This window comes from Sus scrofa, chromosome 9, assembly GCF_054392235.1.
Source record: "Sus scrofa isolate SSC_HxYL_T2T_F1_AM1 chromosome 9, Sscrofa_HxYL_maternal_Yorkshire_Landrace_v2.0, whole genome shotgun sequence".
In the NCBI taxonomy this organism is placed as follows: domain Eukaryota; kingdom Metazoa; phylum Chordata; class Mammalia; order Artiodactyla; family Suidae; genus Sus; species Sus scrofa.
The window spans coordinates 9,217,604-9,235,372 of record NC_139391.1 but is presented as its reverse complement, the minus strand read 5'-3'; the positions used below and the strand labels follow the sequence as shown (position 1 = coordinate 9,235,372).

General features: G+C 47.4%; 2 protein-coding genes and 1 long non-coding RNA gene across 52 annotated transcripts in view; 1 reads left to right on the top strand and 2 right to left on the bottom strand.

Annotated features, from left to right (window-relative positions):
• Nucleotides 1-17,769, top strand: part of XRRA1 (X-ray radiation resistance associated 1) — a 127,071-nt gene that overhangs the window by 103,758 nt on the left and 5,544 nt on the right. For 39 of the 45 annotated variants that reach the window (XR_014814675.1, XR_014814696.1, XR_014814674.1 and 36 more), the window contains 2 exons: nucleotides 1,266-1,467; nucleotides 2,038-2,485. Coding sequence is in view for 5 of the 45 variants with exons in the window: in XM_084975216.1 (XP_084831342.1) it covers nucleotides 1,266-1,342 (77 nt within the window). In the remaining 40 variants the exon portion in view is untranslated. Of the gene's footprint in view, nucleotides 1-1,265; nucleotides 2,486-17,769 lie in introns of those variants that run through there. The other 6 variants (XM_084975216.1, XM_084975214.1, XM_084975215.1 and 3 more) reach the window with 2 other exon arrangements.
• Nucleotides 1,143-4,573, bottom strand: LOC146399724 (uncharacterized). Of its 2 annotated transcripts, none has more exons than XR_014814712.1 (5): nucleotides 4,455-4,541; nucleotides 3,367-3,600; nucleotides 2,667-2,787; nucleotides 2,269-2,438; nucleotides 1,143-1,334 (listed from the first exon to the last, which is right to left on the bottom strand). It is a non-coding gene; the product is annotated as an uncharacterized LOC146399724 (long non-coding RNA). The 2 variants fall into 2 exon arrangements; XR_014814711.1 differs by lacking the exon at nucleotides 1,143-1,334 and adding an exon at nucleotides 3,855-4,050 and having other exon boundaries at nucleotides 2,302-2,438; nucleotides 2,667-2,790; nucleotides 4,455-4,573.
• The window catches only part of RNF169 (ring finger protein 169), a 136,158-nt gene continuing 122,970 nt past the window's right edge, over nucleotides 4,582-17,769 (bottom strand). For all 5 annotated transcript variants that reach the window (XM_084975222.1, XM_084975219.1, XM_084975220.1 and 2 more), the window contains 2 exons: nucleotides 11,241-11,340; nucleotides 4,582-10,807 (listed from right to left, as the gene is read on the bottom strand). In XM_084975222.1, coding sequence (XP_084831348.1) covers nucleotides 9,623-10,807; nucleotides 11,241-11,324 — 1,269 coding nt within the window. In that variant the 5' untranslated portion in view covers nucleotides 11,325-11,340 and the 3' untranslated portion in view covers nucleotides 4,582-9,622. The remainder of the gene's footprint in view (nucleotides 10,808-11,240; nucleotides 11,341-17,769) is intronic.

The window sequence follows — 17,769 nt, the reverse complement described above, 5'->3', positions numbered from 1 at the left end:
CCGAAGTCCCACATGCAAACCCAGTGGGATGTGGCTCTAAAGCGGCGCAAAGTCGGCCAGGACCCGAGGTAGGTAAGCTAGTTCTGGCCAAGGCAGCCTGTGAGGTTGGCCCATTCTAGGGAGTGCAAAGCAGTCAGCACCTGCGACAGAGGAGGATCAGAGGACCCCGGGACTGAAGCCCAGGGATGTGCGTTTGCGGATGGGTGCTGGGTGTGACTCAGTCACCGGGGCAATGCTTGCGGCTCAGACTCCCCTCCTGGAGGTGCCTACAGTTCAGACATGGGGAGGAGGCCTGCAGCTCCCGGGATCCCGGATCAGCAGCCTGAGGGTTAAGGATCCTCAGCAAGGTACAGACTCCTACAACCTAAGCTGCAACTAAGGTGACTGTAGAAGTACACAGTCTTGGAGCCGCAGGTGTGAGGGCAGCATGGTGCAGTATCTGCTGTGTTTCCAGTGTGAGACTGAGGATACAAAGGTTTGCATGTTATCATACTCAGCCAGTCTCATACTTGTGGCCAGATGCATATTTCTACCAAGCCGAGGTCGCAGCGGCTGCATTCAAGTGCAGACCGCCTCACACCCGGATCAGGTTAGAGTCTGTCCGTCCCGTCTCACTCGCTCACAGACACTTGGACAGAGGCGGGCACTCAGGGTCGCCTCGGCGGCGCTCGCAGCCGGGCGCACATCGCCAACGTCCCACGTGGGCTCTGCCGAGTCCCACCCCCACCCCCTCGTGTTCAGGAGACTCCACGCCCACATGCACACGGTAAACCTTGCTAGGCTCACGTTCTGGAGATCTGGAATACTCCCTTCCACCAGAGACACTCAAACTGGAAGGCTCCTGCAGCACCCCGTCCCGGCCTCAAGGCAGGAAGCCTGCTGCCCATCTCCCCGACAGATGATGCGGCGCCTACCCGCGCATCCAGTTCCCTCCAAAGGCGGCCCCTTCCTTTGCTGGGGAAGCTCTAGCCAGTGGGGGTTCAGCATCCGCCCGCGTCCCTCAGCTGACCCAGCTCTGCTCTTTGGCCCGGAGTGGATCTGCTCTCTGTCCAGCCAGGCAGCCCTTTACTGCCGTGAGACACCCTGAAGGGGCTGGACCTGCCGCGCTCAACTCCCGCAGTGATTCCACGCGCGACGCCCTCTGAACAAACGGGAGGCTTTATTGAGCCTTTATCAGCAGACTAATACCAGCACTGCTGTCCCTCTTTTATCCTTGAAATTAACCTTTGGTATCTGATGCAGGATTTTACACTTTATCATCTTAGTCTCAGCCCGGAGTTCCAGGCTGCGGGACCATTCTGCGTTGCTGCTTGTTGACTTTCCCATCTCGGAGCCTGTTTAGAGAGTACACCGAGTGCTGGCCCCCTTTCCCTCGGCTGTAAACAAATCCTGTCAACGTTGAATTCCCCAGAAGGAAGCCGCCAGAAAGCTACCAGGGCTCTGCCGAGCGCATCTAGGAAGACCCAGGTATGACCGCTTGGCAGCTCATGTTCCTCATTCATCCTTTCAGCCTCAGCTGTGTCCTTGGCCTCTGCTCCCAAACTCAACTGTGCTTTTCTTTGTGACCCAGTATGACCTCGATGGGCACCATACTGTGTGGTACTAAGAACTGATTATACCTCTGGTGCTCAGCCTAGAGCCGGGGTCCCTCATTCATTTCTGGAATGAATGTGCCGGGAGCAACAGGAACCAGCTCTTGCCGGCCGTCTTAACGGGGTTATACATGGCGGTGGCGAAGGCCGCTAGAAGCCAGTGCTGGGCAGCTTTCCACAGGCACTGCTTGGCATTTCCTCAAACCCATGTGTCTATCAAGAAAAAGCAGGAGTGCCCGTCATGGCTCGATGGTTAACAAACCCGACTAGCATCCATGAGGATGTGGGTTCGATCCCTGGCTTCATTCAGTGGGTTAAGGATCTGGCGTGGCCGTAAGCTGTGGTGTAGGTCACAGACTCGGCTTGGATCTGGTGTGGCTGTGGCATAGGCCAGCGGCTACAGCTGTGATTGGACCCCTGGACTAGGAACCTCCATATGCCACAGGTGCAGCCCTAAAAAGACGAAAAAGCCGCCTTCCAGCCTGCCTGCTGCTGTGAAGTATCAGCTCAGTGGTGTATCGCACTGTATGTGCATCACCTCCCCACACTGGTGACAGCCGCACCCTGGGAAGCCGTTCAATCCATCTCAAGTAATTTGGACTTAGTCACATTACAGGGTTCAATTTTAACTGTCTCCTGTTTGCTATATGATATTGGGCAGGTCATTCAAACTTACCCCTGGCATCAGTGGGGTTTTCAATCTCTATGGGTCCTTCGGGTGTTAAAAATACACTTTGAAAGTTCCCCTCTGGCGCAGCGGGTTACGGATCCGGTGTTGCCACAGCTGTGGTGCAGGTTGCAGTTGCAGTGCAGGTTTGACACCTGGCCTGGGAACTTCCACATGCCCTTGGGTGCAACCAAAAAATAAATAAAAACGTATGTTGAGCTCTGGAGTAAATTTCAATTGCTTAATATCCAGGATTTTGTGTTTCTGAAGCAGCATGTAGTCCTCATTGCAGTGACTGAAGCCTTCAGCTGGATTTGTCAACTGAATGAGCACTGAGCACTTATCAGGGAGGCCTCAGTGATGGAAGCCAACCCCCCACCCCCACCGCTGCCATCACGGTCACTTACTCTCTCCACACATCCTAGGTGTCACAGGGCATCACGCCCTGGGCTGGCTGTCACCCAGAGCCCCCTTCCTTCTCCACAGCAGATGCAAAGGTGGCTGCCACTCTTCTGAGCCTTCTCCAACCTTCTAACAAAAGCAAAAACCAGAAGAAATCCTTTCTCCCACTACCAATTCTCCAGAATTAGGTAGGCCCATCCCATTTTCCACGTCACTTATGCAAGAGTCCAGTGAACACCCAAGGAGAGTCAGCAGTGGCCACAGGAGAACAACTGAGACACAGCGTGTGCCTCACCATCCTTGCTGTCCCAGGGTCCCTCCCACCCCACAGGCCCAGTCCGGGAGGAGATCCGACCTCAGAAGCACCCTGAACCATACTGTTAACCAAAGCCAGTGGCGCAAAATGGCACCACCCCGAGCTTGATTTGGGCCAGGGCAGCAGAAGCAGCGGTTGGTAGCTTTGGAGTCAGGGCTCCAGCTTCCAGGCTACACGAGGGCCACCTGCTTCAGCACGCCAGGCTGTCGTTAATGAGTGTGGCACATAGAGCATCTCCTCTCACTCTAGGGACTAAGGGACCATCACGCCTGTTCTCCTGCCTCGAACCAGGTGCGCTATTTCTTGCAAATCATTTTGCAAGAGGTTGGGCCAGATGGTTTCAAAGGTCCCTCAAGAGCTGGTTTACCATGTATGGCATGGAATCTTACCTCAATCCTTCAGATTGGTTTTACAGGTTTAGATGGAACATGGATACATTTGTTGTTTGTTGGATGAGAAACTGACACAGGCTTTCAATTCCTGAACATGGTTCCATAAGAGAGCGTTTTTAAAAATCAGATGTTCTGAGAACAGCCCCACTATGCAAGGGCAGTGTCACCCTGCATATTTGGTCTTTCTTTACTCATGGTCTTTTTTGATGCCTTCATCAGGAGTAAGAATGGCTGAATACAAGAATAACAGAAATAACTTAGAACTCAAAAGATGTAGTTGTACCCCCTGGAAACCCCATCCCACTTAATTTCTGCCATCTGAAGGCCAAAACAAGACATTTCAACACAGGCATCTCCCAGGGGGCAAAGAGCACCAAAACTCCACACAGTCACAGCTTGCCTCGGGTGTGTCGGAGTTTGCTCTCCAGAGCTAAGGCTTTGACTGCAAACATAACATTCATGTGTTTGCCTGACCATATTCTCACCTCGGGCCTCTCAGCGGGCAGACGTACGTGGAAGAATGCACTTGGGGACATACTGTCACATGTGATTGCTTGTTGGCAGGAGCATCCCTGACGGGGCTTACCACGTCCCGGGTCCCCTTGGCCAAAATGCTCTTTGTGATGAGTTGGAGGGGAGGCAGCCAGCACAAGTCCCAAGGATTGAGGCCCCTTCTCCATTCTACTACCGAGAGCAGATGGAATAAAACCAAAATTCAGCCCATCTCCGATGTCTCGGGGGGTGGGGGGGAGATAAGGCCCTAAGGACAACTGGGAGTAAACAGTGCATCAGGGGCACACGCGCACGCACACAAATCTGTGAGTTGGCCCTCTTCCCATCCGTAGGCATCCATTCCCTCATCAGGACTTGAGAGTCCTGCCGGAGGTTAAGGGTTGAACCCACTGGTGGCAGACCTTGGAGAGGGGGCAGAGGGGGCAGGGCTAACAAGGGAGGATCTGGTGCCATCTGACACCAGGGCCCAAGAGCTACGCTTGAGGTCCCACGGCTTGATCTTCGAGGAGAGCGCTGCCTGTTTTACCCCTTAGGGAAGAAGAAGAAAGGGTGAGGAACAAACCTGGCCTTACCTTGGCTCTGTCCAACCAGTTCTTGATTTGAGACACCAGAAAAGGTAAAGAGGGAGCCTGCCCCAAGTTTGAGGTTGCCTCCCACACCTACTGAGACAAGGCAATAAGGAAGGATTTACTCACAAAGCAAAGTGTGTAAATATTTTTCTTAGGAAAAAAAAAATACTGATAATACATAGAACAATGTGCACATTCAAGTCTTGGCACTTTTCCTTCATCCAATTTCACCAGTTTCTAAACTGGCGATTTCTGTAGGTATCACACGTCTCTTTTCTGTAGAACAATCTTTAAAAAGCTACTGTGGATAACAAGCATGTAAAGATGCATTTCTGGATTATCTTTGGAGGAAAGGCTAGTCAGCAGCCTCTTTTCCTGGAATCCCAACCCTTTAAAAAAAAAAAAAAGCAAACCTGGTTTCTCATTGAGTCACATGAATTTATAAGCAGCTATACGCACTTCTAAAATCCAGGCCAAGCGACCAATCTGTGGGTTGATGAGGAAAAGGCTGGTGAAGAAAAACTTAAGTCCCTAAGGAGTTCTTGATTTGCAAAGAAAAATGAAGGGCTGGCTGGGTTTTAATCTCTCATAGTTGACATGACGGCTTTTCCAATCACAAGACATCACTTCCCAGGACTCCCATTCACATTACTCTCACGTGGGGTTTCTCCCTGTCTGGGTGTGCGTTTCGGGGATCTGGGCACATTTTAATTCTTAACTGAAAACAAGCAGGAAGAAAAAGCTGTTAAAAAGTCTCCTAAATCATTTGGGCATCCTCCTCGTGAGCAAATTTTGTGTGTAACTTAAAGACTATTCATTCTGACCCTAGGATTAAAAAAACAAAACTGCAGTACAAACTAAGACACAGGGCACTGAACCTCCAGTTCCTCATTTCTCTAAAAAGGGAAGAGGGGTGTCTGGGGAAACTGAGTTGCCCATTCCAGCTATAAAATATATTTTATGGTTATGACCCAGCCTTCATTTTTCTTCCCTTCCTCACTGGCTGCCCTTCCATCTCAAAGGAAAGCCACACAGGACAAAGGAAAGGAATCAGCTCTGATGCCAGGTCTGGTCGGGAAAGGCATTAGGAGGTTACTAGGTTGAGACATGAGCCGCCTCTGCCCACGGCAGTGGTCTTCGAGCTGCCTCACTTCTTGGGCTTTGTGCCGAAAGCAGCTCTGTCGGGACAGAGGGATGCTCCTGTCCTTACAAGCACGGAGGAGAGAAAATCGTTCTCCCCTGGCGAAACTCCTAACCCTAACCCTAACAGTATGGAAAGCAATACTGCCACCACACCCACGCCACTGATGGCGCGCCCTAAAATGCTCAAGGGTGCTGGACAGGACCCTGAAGGGGCCTCCACGACCATCACCATGGCTCGGCTTGTCATAAACCCTCCAGCCACACACACGTTTGAATGCACCCCAGTAGACACTCGGCTCATCAAGAGCAGGGACGGCCCTTTCCATCTCTATCCATGACCCAGCACAGGCCTGGCGCACAGTTCGAAGCTCAGGAAGTATCTGTCATATCGAGCAAAGAGGATGAGCCGCACAGCTTTCGGCTGTCAGCTTCACCAGTCAGGCACAGTGACAACCTTCCATCTTGGTTTGTCAGTTTATAATCACACAGCAATTAAGTAAGCAGCTTTTAAACTCTTAAGGGCATTTTTTTCCTTAAAAGAAAATGAACAAGAAACACAAGAGGCATTCATCACCAGTGCTTCCTCCAGGCAAAAATTTTGAAATTAAAAGAATAAATGAAGCCACTTACAAAAGGTTTTCCCGGGGAAGCCTCCGTCAAGAAGAATTAACCTCCTAAAAGGAGACAATCATACGAAAGGGGCCAGAGGCATAATCCCCAAATGTGACACCAACCCAACAGGCCCTGATGACTCCTTCCAGCAGGTACAACCCACGGGTCACGACCATGCTCCCGAGTGTCCTTCCCCTTCTCGGGGGCACGTTTCTTGGATTTCCCATTCCAATGACTTCCATCTTCAACCTCTCACAACTTGCTCTTTAATAAAAAAACAACACAGAATGCGTATACAGAAGGAGCAAAGTTAGTAGGACATGGGAAATTTCTTTTTCTTTCTTTCCGACTCTTTTTTTTTGTTTTTGGCCGCCCTGTGGCATGTGAATTTCCCAGGCCCAGGATCAGATCTAAGCCACAGTTGCTACCGAAGCTGCAGCTGCGGCAACACTGGATCCTTAACCCACTATGCCAGGCTGGGGACTGAACCTGCGTCTCAGCCTTCCTAAGAGGCCGCTGATCCCATTGTGCCACAGCGGGAACTCTGACGTGAGAGATTTCTGTGGGGAACTGGATTCCAGTAGTTTGTATGAAATGTTCTGTGAGCCAGTGCATCTTTCACTCTAGTTCACAAATCTTCCCCAGCATGCTCTTTTCCTTCCCTGTCTTTTTCTGCAAAGAATTTATGTCAACAACTCCATTGGTGACCAACTTTCCAACTAAGCAACAAAAGGGAAATTTTTCAGAAAGAAAAACTGTTCAGGTTTTAGATGTTAAGTATGGGAAGCATCTTAAAATACAGACAATACCATAGTGGTTTTACCCTCTACCAAAGCTGAGCAGATCAAAGATTAGGTCTCCTCCCGCCTTAATGTAACCTCCTTTGGGTGTGTTTAGAGGACTCCTGCTCGGCTGGAAGTCTGGAAACAACAACTGTCAAGACCATTCGAGGCTCCACAGTAGGTGATCTGGAAGCTGGATCCAGCGTTTGGAATATTCACTTAACAAGAAATGTTCACTCTGCACCTGGTGCTAAAACTTGTTGCTACTACTAAGCAATTTCTTAAAATGAAAGTATTATTACTTTGGGGAAATATTTAAAATATATGTATCTTTTCTATTAAAAATATTTATCTTTTTTCCAAAAACAAAAATCAGTTCCAACGGAAACGTGTTTTTCAAATTACTAGAGATATAGAAAAAGGTAACAAGTGGAAAAATAAGTGTCTTTGCTACCACCAATGAGACCAGCCTTCCAGCCAGTCACATTTACTACGATCGAAAAGGAACTCCAGGACGTGGCAGTGACCGAGGTCTTCTCTGAGGGCTCCGCGTCCCCTACAGACTGGTGCCAGCTCTTCTCTCCGGGGCACCCGTATGCCCTCCAGCAGCCTTTGGAGGACATGTGTTGCTGGCAGGACCTAAAACTGAAGTGGCATGAATATAAAGTCATGAGCTCCATGTCTGTTTTCCAAACACACATCTGCATGTGTGCACGCGCAGACACACACGACACAGCATACATACATTCAGGTGAGTGTCGCTCCCCACCGGCGTGGTCACGGAGGAGGTTCCGTGTATCTCAGGGACGACCAGAAGGCTTAAGACATACCTGGAACTCCTCTTTGGCAACTGTTTACGAGCTGCCCGAGAAAACGGTGCTGACTGCTTTACAGCTGCGCCTCATTCATGACTCCAAACCCTTTTGATAACCTGCCTTCTCTTCCAAAGGCCTGCAAAGAGCTTCTAATCACAAACTGAAAATTCTCTTTCCTGTAACCCCAGAGAGTAAAGACTTGCCCAAGAAGGGAGGCAAATCTCCTGAGAAGAGTCCCAAGTCGGGGATGGAGTAGATTCTCGGGGATCTTGGGAAGCGAGTCGCTGTTGGGGAGCACGGTTCCTGCCTTAGTGGGAGGCGGGAGTTGGAAGAGGTGACCATTAACACCCTTCCCAGTTCAAACCTTAGCGTCCAGACGTCTCTAGACCTTGAGGACAGTTCCAGAAATGTTTTCATCAGTGGCAACAGCATTGGGAAAACTCTGCAGGATCCTGCTGAGGCCACTTCAGGGGGACAACATGTATCGGGAGATAGAAGACCTGAAGGGTTACAATGTCACGTGACTTTATAGCAACAGCTCACACATGCACAGGGAATGCCAGCCCACCTGAGCTTCCCTAAAAATCCTATCCTAATCCCTACTCTCAAGGAGCCCAGATGGGCAGGAGCACCAAGCACCACCAGAGATGCAAAAGACACATGGTGTCAGCTGCTAAGGAAAATAAACCCCAAAGGTCCATGGGACTGAATTTACCAGCTGCATCCAGCTAGATACCTTGTTTCCATAGTATGGAGTTTCAGTATTGTTCTTGCCTGACTTGTGGGCAATTTTTTGGATTTTAGATCAACATTGCAGATAACCCTTGGCCACGTGGAGAGTAATAATGAAGTCTAAGTGTACTTTATCTCACAGAGTAGGGCCCCTGGAAAAACAGAAGGCTGTAAACTGGGGGGCGGGACAACTGCACAGTGTATGTGGATACGTCCGGTCAGTCTCAATCATCTGCATGTGGATTTTGCACAATCAATATTCAAAGCCCAGCAGCCTTCCCTGGGCTCCCCTGGCATGCCCTCGAATTGCCGTCCATTATGGCAACATCTTTAAGTGTGGGAAATCCATGGGATTTGTTGTTGGGACACCCAGCAGTCAGTCTGGGCTATGCCACTTAGCAGTTGAGTGAACCCCAACACCTGCACGGCAGTTTCATCACCTGGAAACGGGGCCAGTACCGCTTACATGTCAGGTCTCCTGAGAAGACCAAATTAAACAATGACTGCGAATGTGGTCTGTCAATGACACAGCATTAATCAAGTGTTATTTTTTAAACAAGGAATGTAAATTCACTTTTGTAGAAGCATAAAAACTGATTTCATTAGGCATATTTACTTGTGGCAAGGGAAGGGGGCACATAATCTTTTTGGATCTGCCAAAGCAGCACACTGTTCCACTTCTTTGCAAAAAAGATGGAACTAATTCTTATCTGCAAGGCTGATTTAAAACAACACCTGCTGAGGAGGTCAGGAGGGCTCTCCGTTTGAGAAGGTAACCCCTCTTTCTCTACCACGTCTAACCCTGGCCATTGCGCTCCTGAATTTCATTCCAAGCAGGTGCTGCCAGATTTGGCCCAGAAGCTCTAAGGGGTGGGTCATTAGGGGTGAGAAGTGCTTCTGGCCTGGGTCACAGGGAGGCAGGGATGCAGTCCCTTGAATATATACTACAAGGCCCTGGAACCTCTCAGAATCATATCAGACAGTATCTTGCCAGCCAAAGAAACCCCAAGTGAGAACACCTTGCTCTTCAGGGTAAAGGACCAACCCCCAAGACCTCTGAAAAGTAGCCAACACTGTTCCTCGGGAGCTACTTGGCCCCGGCCACGTTGCTGGACCGCAGGAGATACTGATCCACGCTTCCTTTTCGCCGACTCACAGTCCGCCGCTCGTTGTCAAACATGCGCTGCAACTGCAGCGCCAGCTGCCGGTCCTCTTCCTCTTGCTGCAGCTTCTGCTCCATCTCCCGCAGCACCGGGTCGGCTGGGGCCAGACCCACCTCCCCACCGCTTTGCCGCAGTTTCTTAAAGGAGCCGTTCTGCTCCAAGTGCTTGGTCTTGCAGCGCCTCTTGCGGCCCCGCCGCAAGGACGGAAGGGGCTCCTCACCCAGGCCGTCTGTCAGCGCACCGTTAGGCAGCTCGAAGTGCTTCCCTGCCTTCAGCTGTTTCTTTGCTTTGAGGACCCCACCCAAAACACTGTTTTTCGGGAGCACGGAATTAACAGCCGAGACTTTCACCGTTGTGGTTACACAGTTTTTATCCATCTTGGCATCTGGGGATGACCCTGCCCCTTCAAACGGCTCCCTCTCCAAAGAGGTCCCACTGGCTCCCACTTTGAGCTCTGAAGAACAGCAGGTTTCCAGCAGGCTCTCGGTGCTCCTTTTATTGTCACTGCCCCGTTCTGCTGGCGTCTGGCTAACAGAGGGGAGATGATCCAGGTCCGTGGGCGTGGGTCCTGTATACTCGGAGAGGACCTGCCCACTGGACAGTCTTGTGTTCAGAGCCAGAAGTGACCTCTCCTTGCTGGAATGGGTAACTTCAGAGACCAGTAAGTCTTCCCCGGTGTCCGGAGCCAGGGAGGTCAGGGTGGCTTTTGAAAGGGTCTTTTTGATTTGCCTCTCCTGAAAGATCTGTTCCCATTTTTTGAGGATCCGTGGACTAGCCTCGTAAGAAGTCTGCTTCTGCAGGCTTCTGTTTAGGTTTCGAGGCGTCGATTTGATGATGAGGGGACTCAGCACTCGGCCATCAGGGAGTCTCTTGGGAGGGGTACACGGTGAGCAGACAATGGGCTTGAAATGATTTAGTTCTTCGGAGATGCTGTCATTGCTCTCAGGGCTGATGGAGCGCTCTGGCTTATGCAGGGAAGTCAAGGATGCAAGGGAGCTGAAGGGTAGGCGCTTTTCAACGGTTAAGTCGGGGGCAGAGAGGCAGCGGTTGTTCTGGGTGGACAGGAGGACGCCAATGATGGGGTTGGAGGCTGGGGTTATGGTTGTGACCTGAAAGATTTTAAAAATTACACAGACATACACTTTTCCCCTTCATAATTCATTCATGATGGCAGAGAGACAGGGAGAAGGGTAAGAAAAGGGACAAAGGGTGAGGTGAGCCGAACACACGTGGGAAATCCCAACCCAGAATGCACCCGCCATGCGCAGAAACGCCCACACACTTGAAACAATGAAAGTGAAAATCTTTAGGGGGAAAACTCATCTAGACCTTTTAAGAAGGTTCTTCTAGAGGCGCTCATTCCGCCCATGTGGCTACTAAATCAAACTCTCTTCTAGCAGGTCTATTTGTAAAATTCTCCAACGTAATTAGTATGCCCAGGACCCGTTCTGCCTCTTCTCATCTGGAATAGTTTCTTTCATGGCCATGTGCAAGCGGTTAGATGAGACTAGGGAACCCCAGAAGCCTGAGTCTGAGGTTTACCTTGGCTTTGCTGGTTGGGGCTGCCCTGAGTCGGCTCTTTGCTCGGTCCTGACCCGTGTCACTGCAGCTCTGACTCCTTTCCATCTTGGAATTTAGGTTCCTAAAGAATAAATAAAAGACAAATAGTCAAAAGTAGCCCATGATAGCTAAGGAAAAAGAATGACAATCCCTTCTGTGCTTTTTCAAAGCCATGCAGCTACAACAGAAAATGAATGAATTTATTAACAAAATACTTTCTAAGAGCAAATCCTGTCCGAGGAGAGGGAGTTCTCCAGAGAGGACATCTGGCTTAACCTGTTTTTCCAAACTCAGACTCTGCCCAAATGACACACGACCAATGGCGATTTCACTCATGCTTAGAAAGATACAGGAACGCCTCACCTTCCTTAACGGGGTGGATACAGTATAAAATCTCCTCTACAAACAGTGAATTTTTTCCTTTTAGTAGATCTGAACCTCTCCTCAGGCTAAATCAGCCAAGAAACAAATATATAAGTACTTACAAACTGCACAGATAGCAATGCACTAGATTCCCATGAGGGAGTCCAAGTTAAATGTCACCAATCCCTCGATCCATTACATTTGCGTTTCCAAAGGCCTACATTTTGGTTAAGAGATTTCAGGAACACATGGTTTTTTTGGTCTTGTGCATGCATTACATTATGACTTTGCAAGCAAACCAAAAACTACAGTACCTGCACCATCACGTTAATCTCGCTGTGGGAGAACATGTGCAGATGGCCACCCCTGCCCCGCAGACTGTAGGCGGGGATTCCTGATCATCTCACGACTCACCTTTGTTTTCTACACTCCAGCTCTTGCCTAATACATGTCTAATGAGACTGACGCTTTTACACATGTTTGCAACAGATATTTTACCCGTGATACGACGTTACTCAACAAGCATTTAACATACACTAACTACGTGTCAATCACTGACGAGCACTATCCAGGCCTGGAGATACAGAAAAGAGGGAAGTACAGTCTAGGTTGTCAAGGAATCAGAGACCAGTGAGGCAGACAAATAATTCGGTACAATATAGTGAAATGGTACAACAAAAAATGATGCCTTGGAGACAGAAAGGCGTAAAAGAGTTCCTAATTACCTGGATGGACTAAGAGCGGGGTTTGAAAAGCCTTCCTGTGGCATGTGTATTTTGAAGGATAAATAAGAATTTGCCAGAAGACAAGATGGACACGTAGCCATGCAGATGATCCCAAAGAGAAATTACTTCCTTGGGTGGTTCCATTTAGCTTTGAAATGGAATAGTGGTATCTACTCTTTTGAGCAAACAATTTAAAATTTTACTCTGCCAGACTAGCTCCTTATAAAGGAGGTGATAAGGTTCGTTTCCAGGGTACCTCTCCTCTCCCTGCACCTCTACGAAGGCCTAGCCTACTTGTTCCAGCATTTCTGTGTTACTCCTCCCATTCAAACCCCCTAACGTCTCAGGACCACATCACTTGCTAGATGGCTCCAATCTGATGGACTGATCTACACTATGGTATTAATAGGAGAAAGGGATGGCCAACCTGCATCATACGTTTGCATTTTACTAAGAAAATTCAACATATCCAAAAAAAGTCATGTGAGAGTTATACTGTCTGGTGGGACATCTATTTTGGAACCGGTCAGAAAACACAACATTACCCTATAAAGGCAACTGCTTACAAGTCAGCTTGGTTTGTATTTTACCTAGAATAGTACTGAAATTCATTTGCACTCTAGAACTCACAGAAACTTTCAGTGGTGTAAGCCACCCAGAGGTAAACTGTAGGGCAGATTGAAATGCTGGGGTGAATAACATTTACTTTGGGTCAAAAAGAATGGATGCAGAGCTAAAAGAGATAGTACTGCTATTTCAAATATGTGACTTGTTTTGCATGATTCCACAGAAGAAACAAGTACACTAGGAGAAAGAGATTTTCTCATCAACATAGAAAGAATTTTGAATTTTCAACAGGAAGAGCAGTTCACTGATACCTGCCTTCAGATGTACTAAGCTCCATGTCATTTGAGGTGCTCAGACTGAGGCCAGATCTATACTTTAAGGTCCAAACATTCCAAAATTTTAAAATTGGCTTAGTTTTTTTTTTTTTTTTAAACAAGCTATGCATCTATTTTGTCAGCAATAACAGCAGTCAAATTTAAAGATACTGGCTACAGGCCCAAGTTATCAGAGGTACCAACGACAACCTGCTGGAGAGAACCTCTTTACAAGCCCTCTCAATGGAGCTCTATTTGGTGAAAGAAAAGGCCCAGGGAGGAAACTCATACCTGCGGCGCTCGGGCACACAACATGGACACCTAAAGCCATTTCTGACAATGTAAAATCTTTCTAGTAAACCTCGGCATGGCTGGACCTGTCATTGTCTCTTCCATCCATCCGGTCAACACTTGGCTGAGCCTCAGTGCAAAAGCACTTGAGATGGATGAAAGATAATTTTCAACCACAGAAGCATCCAGGCATGGAAGCTCATCATAACATTCCACAGAACGGCTGTAAGAGAGCAATAATTATACAACTAACCGCTCTAGGTGTGTTCTTTTAAGAGTTTTATGTTACATTTCTTACCTTTAGGTATCTGAACCAGTTTGACTTAGTTTTTGCCTATGGTGTGAATGAGGTTGGCATGTGGATATCCAGCTGTCTCAGCACCATATGTAAAGAGACTATTCTGTCCCCCACTGAATGGTCTTGGCACCATTACTGAGAATCAGCAGACCATGGATGTATGGGTTTATTTCTGAATTCTCAGTTCTGTTCCACTGACCGATATATCTACCCTTATTTCAGAAAACACTCTTGATTTCTGTAGCTCTGCGGTGAGTTTGGAAATCAGGAAGTGCAAGTCCTCCACCTTTGTTCTTTTTCAGGATTGTCTGAGCTTTTTAGGATCCTTTGCAAGTCCCTATGTGAATTCAGGGTCACCTTATTCATTTCTGTAAAAAAGGAGATTGGATTTAAACAGGTATTATAATGAATGTGTAAAAAACAAACGGGCGTACTGCCATACTAATAACATAAAGTCTCCTAATCCATGGGCATAGAAGATCTTTTCCTTAATGTAGGTGTTTTTTAAATTTCAACAACAGTTTTTAGTGTACATGTCTTGCATCTCCTTGGTTAAAGTTATTCATAACTACCTGGTTTGTTGATGCTACTGTAAATGGAATTGCTTTCCTAATTACATTTTCGCATTGTTCACTGCTAGTATACAGAAATGCAACTGGTTATTGTGTGTGGTGACCTTGTATCCTGTGACTTTGCTAAGTTTATTAGCTCTTAACAGTTTTTCACGAATTTCTCAGGATCGCCTACAAATACTATCATGCCATCTGTGAATAGAGATGTGAAAGGAAGAATTCCATTGCAATCCGGATTCTTTTTCTTTTTTCCCCAGTTTTACTGAGATATGTTCGACACATAATATTGTGTAAGTTGAAGGTGAACGCTGTATTGATTAGATACACTTATACACTGTGAAATGATTCCGCGGCAGGGTTAGTTGACACCTCCATCACCTCATATAATTACCATTCATTTTTTTGTTGTGAGAACATTTACGATCGACTCTCTTAGCAACTTTCAAATACATAATTCAGTGTTAACTATAGTCACCATGCAGTACATGAGATGCCCAGAACTTATGCATCTTGTGACTGGAGTCTATACCCTGTGACCAACCTTTCCCCATTCTGCGCCCCCTCTGGCAACCACCATTATAACTCTCTGTTTTTATGGATTTGGCTTTTTTTTTTTTTTTTTTTTGTCTTTTTGCTATTTCTTTGAGCCGCTCCCACGGCATATGGAGGTTCCCAGGCTAGGGGTCCAATCGGATCTGTAGCCACCGGCCTACGCCAGAGCCACAGCAACGCGGGATCCGAGCCGCGTCTGCAACCTACACCACAGCTCACGGCAACGCCGGATCGTTAACCCACTGAGCAAGGGCAGGGACCGAACCCGCAACCTCATGGTTCCTAGTCGGATTCGTTAACCACTGCGCCACGATGGGAACTCCTGGATTTGGCTTTTTAAGATTCCACATAAAATTGATATATAATATTTGTCTTTCTCTCTGACTTACTAGTTCACTTAGCATAATGTCCTCAAGGTCTGTCCATGTTGTTGCAAATGGCAGGATTTTCTTTTTGCTCACGGCTGATGTCTATGTAACATTTTCTAAGTCCATGTATTGACACTTAGAGATGGTTTCCTTACCTTGCTTACTGTGAATAATGTTGCAATGACTGTGGGAGTGCAGACGGCTCTCTGAGATCCTGACTTCGTTTGGACATATACCCAGAAGTGGGATTGCTGGATTACAGGGAGTGATGGTTTCAATTTTTTGAGGAACTGCCACACTGTCTTCCACAGTGGCTGTGCCAGTCTACATTCCTACCAAAAGCGCACCAAGTCCCCTTTCTCCACATCCTTACCAACACTTATTATCACTCATACTCTTTTTTGGTTTGTTTGAGTCTTTGTTCGTTTGTTTTTTTAGGGCTACCCAGCAGCATTTTTAACTGGTTTGGATTTTTTGTTTTCAAATTGTATGAATTCCTTCTATAATTTTGACATTAACCCCCTTATCAGGCTAGTGGTCGAATCGGAGCTGCAGCTGCCGGCCTTCGCCACAGCCACTCCAGATTCAGGCCATGTCTTCGACTGATGCCACAGCTCACAGCAATGCCAGATCCTTAACCCACTGTGCAAGGCCAAGGATCGAACGAGAATCCTCGTGGATACTTAGTTGGGTTCATTACCACTGAGCCACAACGGGAACTCCTATCTCTTATATTCTTGAGGATAGCCATTCTAACAGGTGTGAGGTGAAATCGCATCGTGGTTTTGATATGCATTTTACTGATAATTAGCGATGCTTAGCAACTTTTCATGTACTTGTTGGCTATCTGTATGTCTTCTTTGGAAAAATGTCCAGTTACCCTGCTGATTTTTAACTGGTTTGGACTTTTTGTTTTCAAATTGTATGAGTTCTTTCTATAATTTTGACATTAACCCCCTTATCAAATATGATTTACATTTGTATGGAATCTTTCCCTGCCCCTTCATTTTGAGTCTATGTATCAGTAAAGCTGAAATGAGTCTCTTGTAGACAGAATACAGTTAAGCCTTTTTAAGAATTCATCCAGCCACTGTACGTTTTTGTTTTTGTTTTTTTTTGCTTTTTAGTTCCGAACCCATGGCATATGGAGGTTCCCAGCCTAGAGATCAAATCAGAGCTATAGCTGCCAGCCTATGACACACCCACAGCAATGCCAGATCCAAGTCATGTCTGTGACCTATACCACAGCTCACAGCAATGCTCAATCCTTAACCCACTGAGTGAGGCTAGGATCGAACTTGCAACCTCATGGTTCCTAGTCAGATTCATTTCCACTGCGCCACAATGGGAACTCCCACTGTATGCCTTTTGACTAGAAATTTTAATCTGAGTAATATATTCTATTGTATGTGTACACACACACACACACACTTCTTTATCCATTCATCTGCAGATGGATACTTAGGTTGCTTCCATGTCTTGGCTATTGTAAATAGTGCTGCAATAAACACTGAGGTCCATGTATCTTTTCAAACTGGATTTTTCTCTGGATATATGCCCAGGAGTGGGAATGTAGGATCATATGGTAACTCTATTTTTAGTTTTTTAAGGAACATCCATACTTTTCTCTGGAGTGGCTGTACCAATTTACATTCCTACCAACAGTGTAAGAGGGTTCCTTTTTCTCCTCACCCTCTCCAGCATTTGTTATCTGCAGACTTTCTGATGACGGCCGTCCTGACTCCAACGAGGTGCTGCTTCACTGTGGAGTGATGTTGGGGGTCAGCGGGGAGGGTGCATAGGTGAGGTGCCCCAGTGGCTTGTGGGTAGGCTTCTTGATGGCGTCGTGATGTAGGTAGTGAGATGGTCATCCTTTAATGCCCTCTCCGAGTCGCCTCTGCTGCCTTCCCAGCCTCTTCCAGCCCTCGGTCACATAGCTCAGGGCTCAGTACTCTGGTTGAGGCAGGAGGAGAAGCCAGCTGCTTCCCCCTGACTTTCCCCCCGGGGCAATCGCAGCACAGGAAAATCTCTCGGCCCCGAGCTGTGCCACCTTGGAGGAGAGGGATTCGGGTGAAGTCAAAGGGATCCTCTTCCCTCTCTAACGCATCAAAACGCATGTATATTTTTGCTCCAGTGGTGTGCTGGAACTATATTCATAAAGGATACTGGTTTGTGGTTTTCTTTTCTTGTGATGTCTGCATCTGGCTTTGATGTTAGGATGATCTCGGCCGCAAAGAATGAGTGAAGAGGGACGAGTTCACGCCTACTTGTTGAAGGAGTCTGAGAAACAGTCACGTGGGTTCTTCTTTTAACGTTTGGTAGAAACATCAACGAAATCATCTGGTCCTGGGCTTGTCTCTGTCGGAAGTTTCAAATTACTGGTTCAACCTTTTCACTGGTTATGGGTCTATTCAGATTTTCAATTTCTTGATCACTTAAGTACTTTGTTTCTAGGAATGTG